Below are 12872 nucleotides of genomic sequence, written 5' to 3'. Positions count from 1 at the left end.
TACTTCTTGTTCTTTATTGGGAGTTTCTTTACCTCCACTGGGAAGATGTTTTCTTCTTTAAGAAGTTCTGTCACTTCGTTGGTTGGTAGATCAAATAGACCATGCAAAACTACTTTCGTTGTTTTGTCTTCCTCTAGCTGATATGATTGGTAGCTTACATTCCTTTCTTTGAATGTGTTGATCACTTTTTTATAGTCTTTTACTTCATCGACTTGCACTATTGTTCCATGTCTGGTTGGTTTTGTGGTGTACCGTACTACACCGACGTTTACAATGGTCTTATGTATATACGCCACTGACGTACTGTTAACCGTTATTGGTGGAGGTTTTGTCGATTTAGAGTTTGGAGCACTCTGATTATTGATAGCAGCTTGTTTAGCACGAGGTTCGTTTTTGTCGAGTTGACCCAGTAACTCGAAGCTATTCTCATTGTTTGGCCTCTTCCGACTTTGTATTAGTGTGTCAACACTAAGCGTGGATGACGCTAGGGATTTTGTCCCTCGCAGCGACCTACTCTTTCCCATGACGGGTAGAGTGGTGTGAGAGAGTGATCGCTTTAATATTCGGATACTATTTTGCAACGCAAGAGAAACACGTCCGTTCCCTTCCACCTCTGAGCTGCTACTGGCGATCGCAAAATTGTTGGTCAGTTAGTGAGGAGATGGTGAAGGAAATAGTGATGCTGATGAGGAGGCTGATGGATATAAACATGTCTTACTATTGAGCGTCGGTGGCTAATGGGGTAGTTTTTCAGCTTAAAGCATTCAGAAATTAATCGTCACTTTCCTATTGCATCCTAGGGTTATCATTGCTAGTGCTCGCTTGGCACATAATTAATTGAGAGTGTATATTGAATGGAAATTGTATATATTTAAATATTGTATATAAAGTGTAAAATGTATATATTTATTTTTTCAAATTTTGCTATCATTTTTGAACCACAACATTTATTTGCATGTAATTGTTTTCAATATTATTTTCAATTATATCACCTCTCTTTGAACTAAAAAAAATAATTACACGTTACATCGTACAAGATCAATATTATGGAAATAATAATAAAAAAATATTGCCGCCCGTACCGAAAAACGTCAACCAAACAAGCAACTTTCCCCACTTTTGCATACGAACCGAGCCGTCTTCAGTCTGTCGCTTCCGTACACATAAGTAAAAGAACTTTCAGTGAGGCAAAAGCATAATCTTATTTACCGAGCACCGTGCAGTGCCACACATGATTTTCCGGTTTTCTCTCGTTTCAACCCTTGGTATCGCATGCTGGACAATATTTTCTGGCAGCATTTGCAATGTGACGGGGAAACGATAACGACCATAATAACGTCAACGTGCACTCAACCAAAGCCACGATGGGATCGATTCCCCCAATCCAATACATGGTTTGTCCTGTTTGTCCGTAACTACGTCCCCATTGCAACCACTAGTTGATGACGGTAAAAGTCAGTAATCGAAAGGCACGTACTGCCATCGGTTGCTTCACTACACGTCAACGGGACACTTTCGCTCTGCAGCACATACTAACGAGGTGAAAGATAAATCTTAACAAGCTTATGACGTGGTAAAGATGTCATTACGAAAATTCTATCCTGAAAAATGCTTTGCTGCGTTCACTCTCCATCTTTTTGCTTCTTTATTCCTCCTTTTTTCCTCTCTGTGTTTCTATTTTCGCTATCGTACGTCTCAAGCAATCATTATTTATGGCTAGAGGTCCGTTGATATTTTCATACCAATACCATGCCACTGTCGCTACACACATTGGCCTGACGTTCCTACGCATACAAGACGCATCCTGTTCTGAGCCTCCTGTTCCGAGTATGTCGTCGAGTGCCTTTTCCTATAGCATGCTCTAGCCTAGTGTTGCATCACACTTTGTCATGTTCCCAAGCACATCGGCTGTCACTGGCGTCATCTGTGTTTCTGTGCTGAGATTGTTGCTGTATGTTGTTTAACTAACTTCCTGCACCCTATTTGCGTTTGTGTGTGTTGTGTATGTGTGGGTAATTTGAGTGGGGATTCTAACGCTACTCCACCGCTGGCCAAATCCCTCTCACATTATCGCGTGCCTGGTGATGATTGATGGTTCACAGCAGACACACATTTAAAGTGCCCCAAATGCTCCCACGAAGTTTGCTCCAATAAAAACCGCCCTATAGACAAGCAGCAAAGCGAGTTGTTGGCGAAGCAATTTCGCAAAACCAGACTGCTATTTAATGCCACAGGCGCTGTGCACATCTGGTAGCCCAGCTACATTCGGTCCGCTAGTCGGGTGAAATTAACGCATAGCCAACTGGCTTCTGATTGCGGGTTTGCCCCATTTGCCTTCGCGCAGGGGATACGTCACTCGGTGCGTCACAAAGGCTTGTGTACGTTACTAACATTGACTAGAATGAGCGTGAAATCTAAGAAGGAAACTTTTCAATGAATATAAATACACACCCGTGACACATTCTTTTCGGTTTGCGTCGGTATTTTGCACTCACCCTTCCCGAAAGCTTATTTATTGTGACCTCCACATTCGTATCCTAGACACAGACGTAGATACGTTCCCAGAACCGACCTTTCGACGATCCGACTCTAAGTGATACTCACAAACATACACAATGTTGGCACTAGAAATAGGATCGAATGAACATGAACATGATGTAGCTTAACATAAATATGGCCATTTCAGTTAATTCCCCCGAAGCGGGTGACCCCCCCCCCCTTAGCACGATAGTCAGTCCCACGTATGGCGGCACGACCTATTAGAGGCTTGAATTCATGACGAGCATATTATTAGTTCGTACGAGATGACGACTGCACCATGAGACCGACTATTGCAACACACATATAGCAAAAGCTGAGCTTTTTAAATGCGCAGCTCCAAAGTTCTATTTCCTTGTCTTGTGAGAATGCAGCGAAAAGAATTGAACAAAAAACAGAACGATAAGTACGCTTCCTGCCGTGTTCAAAGGAGTGGAATTCTATCTGCTTACTTTTCTATTGAACCGCTTGTATAGAGGCATTGGGTACCTACGGTGTCCTAAAGCAGCGGTGCTGTAAGCAAATTGAGAAAATGTTGTACGATTGTTCCATTGGAAAGAAATGTGCAGTGCCAATACACTCCAATCACGTTTGACTCTTTTTTTTCCTACGGAAGAGCAATTAACGCTTAGAATAGAATGTAATACGTATGAGAGATTTACAGAAGAGACTAGCCTATGGGAAAGCACATGAAAACATTACCGCTTCCAGTCCATTCCGTTAACAGTTACACACACTTACCTCATATGAGGCTCAAGCAGTTGTACATGCCGGTCGGAAACGAGCAATCAACACATCATTATGTTTATTTATCTATGTTTCTCTTCCTCTTGTATGTTTTGAAGACAATAAAACAAAAAGTAATCAATCACAAACTCCAGTGACCAAGTCAGACTTTTTGTCGCAACAACTCAATCAACCATTCTGAAATAACATTCATGGACTAATGAAGTCATAGCTGCCTCGAGCTACTATACACATACCTGTTTTAAGCTGTACTTGAACGTCATGTTAGACTGGTGTGTTCGTTGATAATATATTGAACGATTTCATCTCAAACCAAGCGAATAACTACTTAGTATACAACATCATCGAGCAGTGCAATTTGCAGTAAAAAATGAAAAACTAATTTTCCAACTGACAAGCGATGGCTGTCCAGGACCGTGCCAAGCCCAACCGACCTACCCAAACACGCCAGTTGAGCGTTGATGTTTTCTATCCAATCTCACCGATCCGAACGTGCAAATGGTCATGCCAATAATCCGGTAACAAAGAATTCATATTTCCCGTTCACGTTTGCTACGACGCTGTTTGAGCTCGATAGAGCCCAGAGCAAACCTGAGAAAGTCTATCGAAAGCCTTGCGGCTTTGCAATGCCTGAATTTGCTTGAGTCAATCTTCCTTTGTTAAGCGACTTCGGTAGTTCGTAGAAAAAAGCGTTCCCTTTTGTTTACTTTTCCGAATTTTCGTGTTTCCCCTTTATACGGTTTTTTTCCATCCACTTGCCGCTTATTGCCTCTCATTTGATGTCTTTTTCTTCGCCTGGAACAGGCTACCACCTCGGATGCCGACGTAGAGCGGCCTACCAACATCATCTACTTTCTGACTGGGGCTAGTATTGACATCGAAAATCCCTCCGACAGCTACTTTGACATCAACAAGGCCACTGGGGAAATATTTGTGCTTAAGGTAGGTCAACATTATGCACTTGGAAGCGTACGCAAGATTTAACCACCGTTGTCTGCCAGTGACGACAGATAAAACGAAAGCATTGATTACATGCTGACGGTAAGCAATGTAAAGGAATTAAAAACCAAAACCTGCAACAACTTAGAAATGAAATAGGGGAAACCTCTTATGTTCGTATGTTTGATAAGATTCGACCAGAGTGGTGCATGGCAAAACCCATTTACCATCGGAAGCCGAAGGGATGTGATGACCGTTTTGTTTCAGAATTGTTTGAGCGTTGGAAGTCTTGGCAAACATTTAAGAGCAGATTTATTTTCGGTACAGAAACTTACACGTCTGCAAGACTTAATGTGTCTCTGCTGTTCGATGAAACTTCGATGAAACCGATGGAGAAACTTTTCGATAGCAAAACTGGATTCTGGTCTGTTCAACAGTTTTGAATAACTTCCCGCTTGTATCGTGTGCGAGGTCTCAAGATGATTCATGTGGGACTAAAAGTTCACTCTTTTGAGGTCGGTATACCGGACACTAGTTTAACCTCAAGTAAATACAGTATTTTAATTATATCAAGGAATTTTGTAACCTTTCTCTTGCCGCAACGAACAAAACCGACGCAAAGGACCAGCAATGTCTCGAGTCTTGTTAGACTTTATTAAGTCAACTGAAATTTCATTTTGAAACCATTTTGTAGAATAATACATTTCAGTCTTTGAGATCAAAGATTATGGTAACTAATAACTTTTTTTTCTCTATTGCCTATTGTTCTCCTTCCACACCATTTCCTCCAAATGTTTAGCCCCTGAACCGAGACCCACCACACGGACGAGCGTCTTGGAAGTTTACCGTCTTTGCGCAGGACGAAGGAGGCGAGGGTTTAGTGGGCTTTACGGAGGTGCAGATCAACCTGAAAGACGTCAACGACAATGCGCCCCAGTTCCCGAACGGGATTGCGTACGGAAACGTGACCGAAAATGGCACCATCGGCATGCACGTGATGACAATAAAGGCCGAAGACTATGACGACATCAACGAAGGTACTAACGCGAAGGTGATTTACTCGATCGAGAAGAACGCGATCGAGGAGGATACTGGTTTACCGATCTTCGACATCAATCCAGACACGGGACTCATCACGACGGCGGTATGCTGTCTCGATCGGGAGAAGACGCCTGACTACTCGCTGCAGATTGTGGCCACCGATGGCGGAGGTTTGAAGGGTACGGGAACAGCTTCCATCAAGGTGAAGGATCTGAATGATATGCCGCCTCGGTTCACCAAAGGCGAGTGGTTCGTTGAGGTGGAGGAAACTGACGGTAGTGTGTTGCCCGAGGCACCGATATTGACCGTGACGGTAAATGATGATGATGAGATAAACAATTTCCAGTATAAAATTATTGAAAGCAGTGGTTACGGGGCGGATAAGTTTGCGATGGTAAAGAACGCGGACGGTACGGGGAGTTTGAAGGTGGTCCAGCCGCTAGACTTCGAGGATCCGATGCAGATAAATGGCTTTCGCTTTCGGATACAGGTGATCGATAACGATGAGATTGACGAGAGCGACAAGTACCACGTTGACCATTCGTGGGTGATTGTGAAGCTGAAGGACATTAACGATAATACGCCTCGCTTCAAGAAACCGCACATCGAGGCGGCGGTGTACGAGAACGCGGACGTGGGCAAACACCTGGGCACCTTCAAGGCAGTCGACATCGATAAGGGCGGCAAGAGCAAAATTACCTACAGCATTAATCGTGCTACGGACCGGAAGCGTCAGTTTGCCATCGACCAGGAAGGTACGGTGACGATCCAGCGTGAACTGGATAGGGAGGCGATGGCGAAACACTCGCTCGAGATTCTGGCCACCGATGACGGTGTACCGCCGCGCACGGCCTCCGCCATCTTGACCGTACTGGTGAAGGACATCAACGATAATGCGCCGATATTCGCGGAAGATTATCGGCCCATTCTGCTCGAAAACTCACCGCCGTCGAAGATTATCGAAATCTCCGCCGTTGACAACGATGACCGGCTTGAGGGCAACGGGGCACCGTTCCAGTTCCGCATGGACCCGGACGCAGACGATGTGATTCGGACGTCCTTCAAGGTGGAACAGAGTAACAAAGGTGACGGTATGGCGATCATTTCATCGCTCGGCTCGTTTGATCGTGAGTACCGCAAGCAGTATACCATTCCGATCGTTATCAAGGACTCGGGTACACCACCGCAAACCGGCACCAGCACGCTGACGATCACGATCGGTGATCTGAACGATAACATCATGCAGCCCGGCTCCAAGGAGGTGATCGTGTACAACTACCAAGGTCAGGCGCCGGACACACCGATCGGGCGTGTGTTTGTTAACGATCTCGACGATTGGGACACCTCGGACAAGTTGTTCTACTGGGATGAGGCCGAGAATCCACGCTTCAAGCTAGACGACACATCTGGCATGGTGACGATGCGGCGCGGTGCACGCGAGGGACGCTACAAGCTGCGCTTCAAGATATATGATCGCAAGCATGCGCAGGAATCGTACGCCAACATGTCAGTGGTGGTGAAGCACATCTCGTACGAGGCGATCGTCAACTCCGGCTCGATCCAGCTGTCCGGCATTACGGATGAGGACTTTATACGCATCTGGAACTATCGCACCCAGAACATCTTCCGCAGCAAGCTGGAGCGGTTTCGATACAAGCTGGCGGAGCTCCTGAACGTAGACGTGAAGAATGTGGACGTGTTCAGTGTGCAGATGAAGGACCGGTCGGTGCCGCTGACCGATGTGCGGTTCGCCGTGCACGGGGCGTACTACTACAAGGCGTTGCAGTTAAACGGCGTAATACTGCTGCACAAAGAGGAAATCGAGCAGGAGGTGGGCATCAACATCACGATGGTAAACGTGGACGAGTGTCTGCTGGAAAATGCGGATTGTGCCGGGTCGTGCACCAGCATCATCGAGGTCCAGACGAACCCCTGCCTAGTGAATGCGAACAAAACCGCCCTGGTTGGGGTGCAGATCAACTCCACTGCGGAGTGTGCATGCAGCTCGCGTGAGTACAAGCAGCAGCAGACCTGCAAATCCCATCCCTGTCTGAACGGTGGTCGCTGCACCAATTCCAAGTCGGGTATCAAGTGCTCGTGTCCACCGGGCTATACGGGGCCTCGCTGTCAGCAGGTCGTGCGTAGCTTCCGCGGCAGTGGCTGGGCCTGGTACCCACCGCTTGACATGTGCGATAAGTCGCACATTAGTGTCGAGATCATCACAACGAAACCGGACGGTTTAATTTTCTACAACGGACCTATCACACCACCCAAGGAGGATGACACTTCGAAGCAGCTCTCCGACTTTATTTCACTCGAGCTGGAGCAGGGCTATCCACGGTTTCTCATCGACTTCGGCTCGGGTACGCTAGAGTTACGCATCGTGACCAAACATCCGCTCAGCGATGGCGAATGGCACCGGATTGATCTGTTCTGGGACACGGAAAAAGTGAAGATGGTGGTCGATTTCTGCAAGACGGCCGAAATCACCGAAGCCGACGAAGGCAACCTGGTCGATTTTGTCGACCACACCTGCCAGGCGCTGGGCAAGGTGCCGCAGTTCAACGAATATCTGAATCTCAACACGCCGCTCCAGATTGGCGGTGTGTTTAGGGACAAGTTTGATTACACGTACAGCCGCTGGCAGTACATGCCGGTTGGGGTCGGTTTCGAGGGGTGCATTCGCGAGTTTAAGCACAACGGAATTCTATACGACCTGTCCCACCCGGGACTATCGAAGGGTAGTGCGCCCGGCTGTTTGTACACGCAGGAGGTGTGCGATCTGAATCCGCAGGTCGCCCGGTGTCTCGAGCATGGCAAATGTGTCGGTAGCTATAACAAAGCCAAGTGTGAATGCAATCCCGGCTGGACGGGCACGTACTGCAGCTTGCCCACTACTCCAACCACGTTCAAGACGCACAGTTACGTAAAATATGCGCTCAGCTTCGAGCCGGACAAGTTCACGACGCAGATTCAGCTGAGGTTCCGCACGCGCGAAGCGTACGGCGAGCTGTTCCGCATTAGCGATCAGCATATGCGCGAGTACGGCATCATTGAGCTGAAGGGCGCCAAGGTGTACTTCCGGTACAGCTTAAACACGGGCCAGGTGGAGGAACAGGAGGTAGCGTTGACGGCGGTAGAGGTGGACGACGGACAGTGGCACGTGGTTAAGGTGCAACGGTACGGTTCGGCGGCCATCGTAGAACTGGATGGGGGTGAGGGTGCCAACTTCAACCAAAGCTTCTCGTTCGATGGACATCAGTGGCTGTCAGTGGACAAGCAGGAGGGTGTGTATGCGGGCGGAAAGCCAGAGTTTAACGGCGTCAAGACGTACGATGTCAAATCGGACTATCAGAAGAGTTGCATCGACGATATAAGGTAAGTCCAGCGGATATGACAGCAAATGCTTTCTGGGTACTAGGTTATAACAGTGATGTCAAAGTTGTTTTGGGTTGCGGGCCGGATTACGGTTCAAAATATTCTCGCGGTCTGCTGTTGGGTGGCGGTGGAATGAGAGTGCTTCCAATCGGCAAACATCAATTGGGACTTATTTTTGCACCTAGAATGTTATTTATAGTTTTTTTCGTAGCCTCCCTTAAACAGTGCATGAAATTTATGAGTTTACTCATGCTTTATTTCGGTGGCAGTCGCGCGTACTCGGAAATTAAATAATTCATATTCAATTGCTTCGGATATCAGCTAGCTTTTAGACTTCCTGGACAGTTCTTTAAACCTCGTATATTGCCTTGACACTATGACACACGAAGTACAAATGCTGCATTTTGACAACGCTAATGACTAATAACGATAAATCAAAATTTATCAGTTCATCAGTCAATATTGGCTAGATATGTGGCCATTTTTTTGTGCAAAAGAGACTACCAGCATACATTCGACCTCATACAGTTTTTACCTTTGTTGAGGGTTTTTTCATGGTTTTTAAATATATTGAAACCTTCTTCTTCAGTGATTCAACATTTATACACCCGTTTTTCTTATCTTATAATTTACAATCTATTTCTGCTTCATTCAAATAACTGCCAAAGTTCTTTGCGAGCCGGAATAGGAGCCTTCGTGGGCTGCATGTGGCCCGCGGGCCGTATATTTGACATGTCTGGTTTATAATGATCTCTTCTCTTTCCTTTGCAGATTGGACGGTAAAAGCTTGCCACTTCCGCCAGCCACCAACGGTACGCAGTGGGCTCAGGCCACGATGGCCAAGAACATCGACCGCTACTGTTCCTCCAACAATCCTTGCCAGAACGCGTACTGTCCGGATCCGTTCGAGTGTGTCGACCTGTGGAACAAGCACGAGTGCACGTTAGTACCTCGACCCCGTTTACTGTGAAAGAGCATGGCCTTTTTAGTCAAATAACTGACAGCTTATGTTTGAATTGAATATTTTTCGGTACAGCTGTGGCGATGGTATGATCATCTCACCGGAAGGCGAAACCTGCATCGATCGGAACGAGTGTTTAGACTATCCGTGTCTGCATGGGGGCACTTGCATCAACCAGGAGCCACGCCTGAAGTACAAGTGCATCTGTCCGGACTCGTACTGGGGCGAGAGTTGTGAGTTCCTGAAGGAACGACAAGCGCTTAAATCCAGCACCGCAGTTCAACGAATATCGTTAAACGAATAAAAAATCGTTTCGATAGGACACGGGTCGATTTTGGTTCTTTCCATTTTAAGACCTTGTTTTAAGGATGAAAAAAAAAGTTTAGTCGCATAATGCTTCAGTTAACCGCTTGGCGAGGTCGATGTGGTTGTTCACTAATATCGGCGCTGGTTTTCGAATCAACGTCTCTTCAAACATCCTCCTCTGTTTATTGAGAAACTTTACAACTATGGATTCAATTGTGTTTTGCACAGGAACTTGATTACAACCATCTTTTATCGGGAGGATACATGGAAATAGATCAATTTTACGGAAAGATAAATAAAGCAACTCACTTGTGCAAGGCAATGAGTAACTTGTGTTTTCAATCACTTACGACGAATATTTCTATCGCTTTAAACGATGATGCGGTAAATCAAATGCACGATAAGGATGATAGTGATGGGAAAGGGACGGGAGGAGGAGCAGGGCTTTTTAAAAATTGATCGAAAGACAGGATTTGAGAAGCGTTTATTGTACGAACGTGCTGCTCGACACAACTTCAATCGTTGTGATAAATTATCGTTAGTAGAGTGCAGTTTGTGGCATTTTCCTTTCGCTTAGCAATCATAAGAGCGTAGAAGGCGAAAATGTATCCAAATTTTGCAGTGGAGTTTTGTTGAACAAATAACACAACGAAAAGATGGTTTATAATGTTTGGTACAAGAATAAAAGAATTCTTTTCCATATAGTTTTCTTTAATTATTTATGATCCGTTTGAGCATGCATTTTATTTTAAATTTTATAAGATTATTGGACTCACAAGAGACCTCCGCACTACGCTTCAAGAATCAATCGTGTTTACTTGATTAATTTGCAATACAGTTGAGTTGGTTCGATGGAGTGGCAGATTTATACAGCTTTTTTCATAGTGCTTTTTGAGTGTGGCAACTTTGGCTATTGAAAGATGAACGCATTGTTGATTTTCAAGTTGTTATGCATTACTCTTCCAGCAATGATTTCTATGTGTGTGTGTGTTTTTTTTTACCTTGCCCGCTACGATCCGTTTTCGATAAGCCTACGTGTAGCTGCGGCTAAAGGGGCGGCCGTGAGAATAAATATTGCGGATAGTTGCGAGAGGAGAACGAGCGAACCGAAAACCGAGAGAGCGAGCGATCGGACGAAGCGGAGTACGATGATCGAGCGGTTTTGCGGCGCGATGGCGAAAAAAAGACGCGGCACTTTGGTAACGGTTATCAAGTAGTTTGGTGGTGGTTTGGCTCGTGCTATAAAGTTTTAGTTGGTTTGGCGTTATATCAAATAAAAATAATTTATTTATTTTTAAAAAGAAAGTAGTTAGTCGTTTCAAGAGCAACGATTTCAAACCATAAGTACGATACCTGATCGAACCGCAAATACACCTGACTCATTTAATTGTGTATGTGTGTGTATGTATGTAAACGAGATGGAGAGAATTCTAACATAAAATACCAAAACAGGTAAGTTTATTTTCTCACCAAAAAAAAAAGAACACAAAATTAAATCAAACGACATCTACACTTACATACCCCAATGGTAATTGACAAACGAAAATAGGTGCATTTTTGATCGATTATTTCCATACCTTCTTTGCGCTTGAATGATGGATAGACAAATGAACAAGCAAGTACGTTCTAAAGCACGGTAGTACATACGACCGCTTTGGCCGTGGCGTGTGGATAAAACAGAGTCCAAAACAAAGCAAACATGACAACAGGTCTTAGACGAACTATACAAGAAACATAAAATAATACAAAGAGAAAATGAAAGACATGTAGACAACTAAAACTTACCGACTAAACAAAGCATTTAAAACACTGCACGATTGTTTTTATTGGGAGGAAGAAGATGCAATCTCAACTAATAATTGGTTTGTGAGTCATGTTTTGATTGTAGGTTTTTCATATATATTGTGGTACAAAAAGGAAAAGACAAAAGAAACAAAAACTCATGTAGACAAAAAAGCAAAGATCAATCGAAAAAGTCACAGTTGCATTTGAGAATAACGAAAGTTGTAAAAATAATGATTTAATAAAAAAACTAATAAATACAAACAAATCTGCTCACAGGTACGATGCATTTTTTTAATGTTTCTAAGAATGAAAAAAAATGTTACGACAAATAACAGGTAGCAGGTACTGTGGTATAAATGTGAAATTTAAAAATGATTGAAATTCACCTGGATTTACCTGGAACAAAAAATAAACAAGTGCATTGATTGAGTACGTTAAAAACAGGCAGTCAAATTCCAAATGCATATATTATTTCATCAAATGACGCTTACAGTCCTTTTGCAAACCATTAACTTTTGATGCTGTTTCATACATTTTTGAAAGTTTTTTTTTTGTAGTTTTAATAAATGTTAATCTTAAATTGAACCTCATACGGTTTGACACAACATTTATCAACTACCAATGGATTATAAATGCCTCACAAAATAGCTCTACCTTGCAACTATTTTAACTTTATAATTCACTCAATAAACAGGAAGCATTCAATTTGTGGGGTTTGATTTTTGTCCTGAAGGAAGTAAATTTTAGCCCGTAAGCGTCAAAGAACGTCGAACGAACGTTCCAAGAAATTGTGCATCATTCATATTACTGTGTCTACAATATTCTATAGTACATCATTGTAATCTTTTGCCTTCAAGCAGCTATAGCAGAACCAGTCAAGAAACCAATAAACAACAACTTAGCATACATTTTACTGCCAAAGATACCGCACTCCGGTGAAGCACTGCAGACAACTCACCGCCGACCAGTATCTACAACGGGAACGACAAGTTTTTGTTCGTGCCCGAAACCGGACATTGCTGGACACTTGGTTAAGAGAATTTTCAAAGAATCTTCAGAACTCCAAAGAAATAGGGATATCAAGAGGCGGGAGTCGCTGGCATGGTACTTTTTTGTTCGTCAGCTCGGCAGATTTAACTTTCTCAACCATGCCCGCTTGGATGGTCATGCAACCGTG

At 44.3% G+C, this 12872-nt stretch overlaps 1 protein-coding gene across 1 annotated transcript in view; it reads left to right on the top strand.

Annotated features, from left to right (window-relative positions):
- Positions 1 to 11961, top strand: part of LOC121595657 (neural-cadherin-like) — a 126602-nt gene extending 114641 nt beyond the window's left edge. Inside the window, exons 6-9 of the mRNA XM_041919790.1 lie at positions 4090 to 4227; positions 5024 to 8643; positions 9415 to 9585; positions 9680 to 11961. Of these exons, the coding sequence (XP_041775724.1) occupies positions 4090 to 4227; positions 5024 to 8643; positions 9415 to 9585; positions 9680 to 9908 (4158 nt within the window). The 3' untranslated portion in view covers positions 9909 to 11961. The remainder of the gene's footprint in view (positions 1 to 4089; positions 4228 to 5023; positions 8644 to 9414; positions 9586 to 9679) is intronic.
- Positions 11962 to 12872: the final 911 nt, after the last annotated feature.

This window comes from Anopheles merus, chromosome 3R, assembly GCF_017562075.2.
Source record: "Anopheles merus strain MAF chromosome 3R, AmerM5.1, whole genome shotgun sequence".
NCBI lineage: Eukaryota > Metazoa > Arthropoda > Insecta > Diptera > Culicidae > Anopheles > Anopheles merus.
This window is presented reverse-complemented; position numbering and strand designations above follow the sequence as displayed.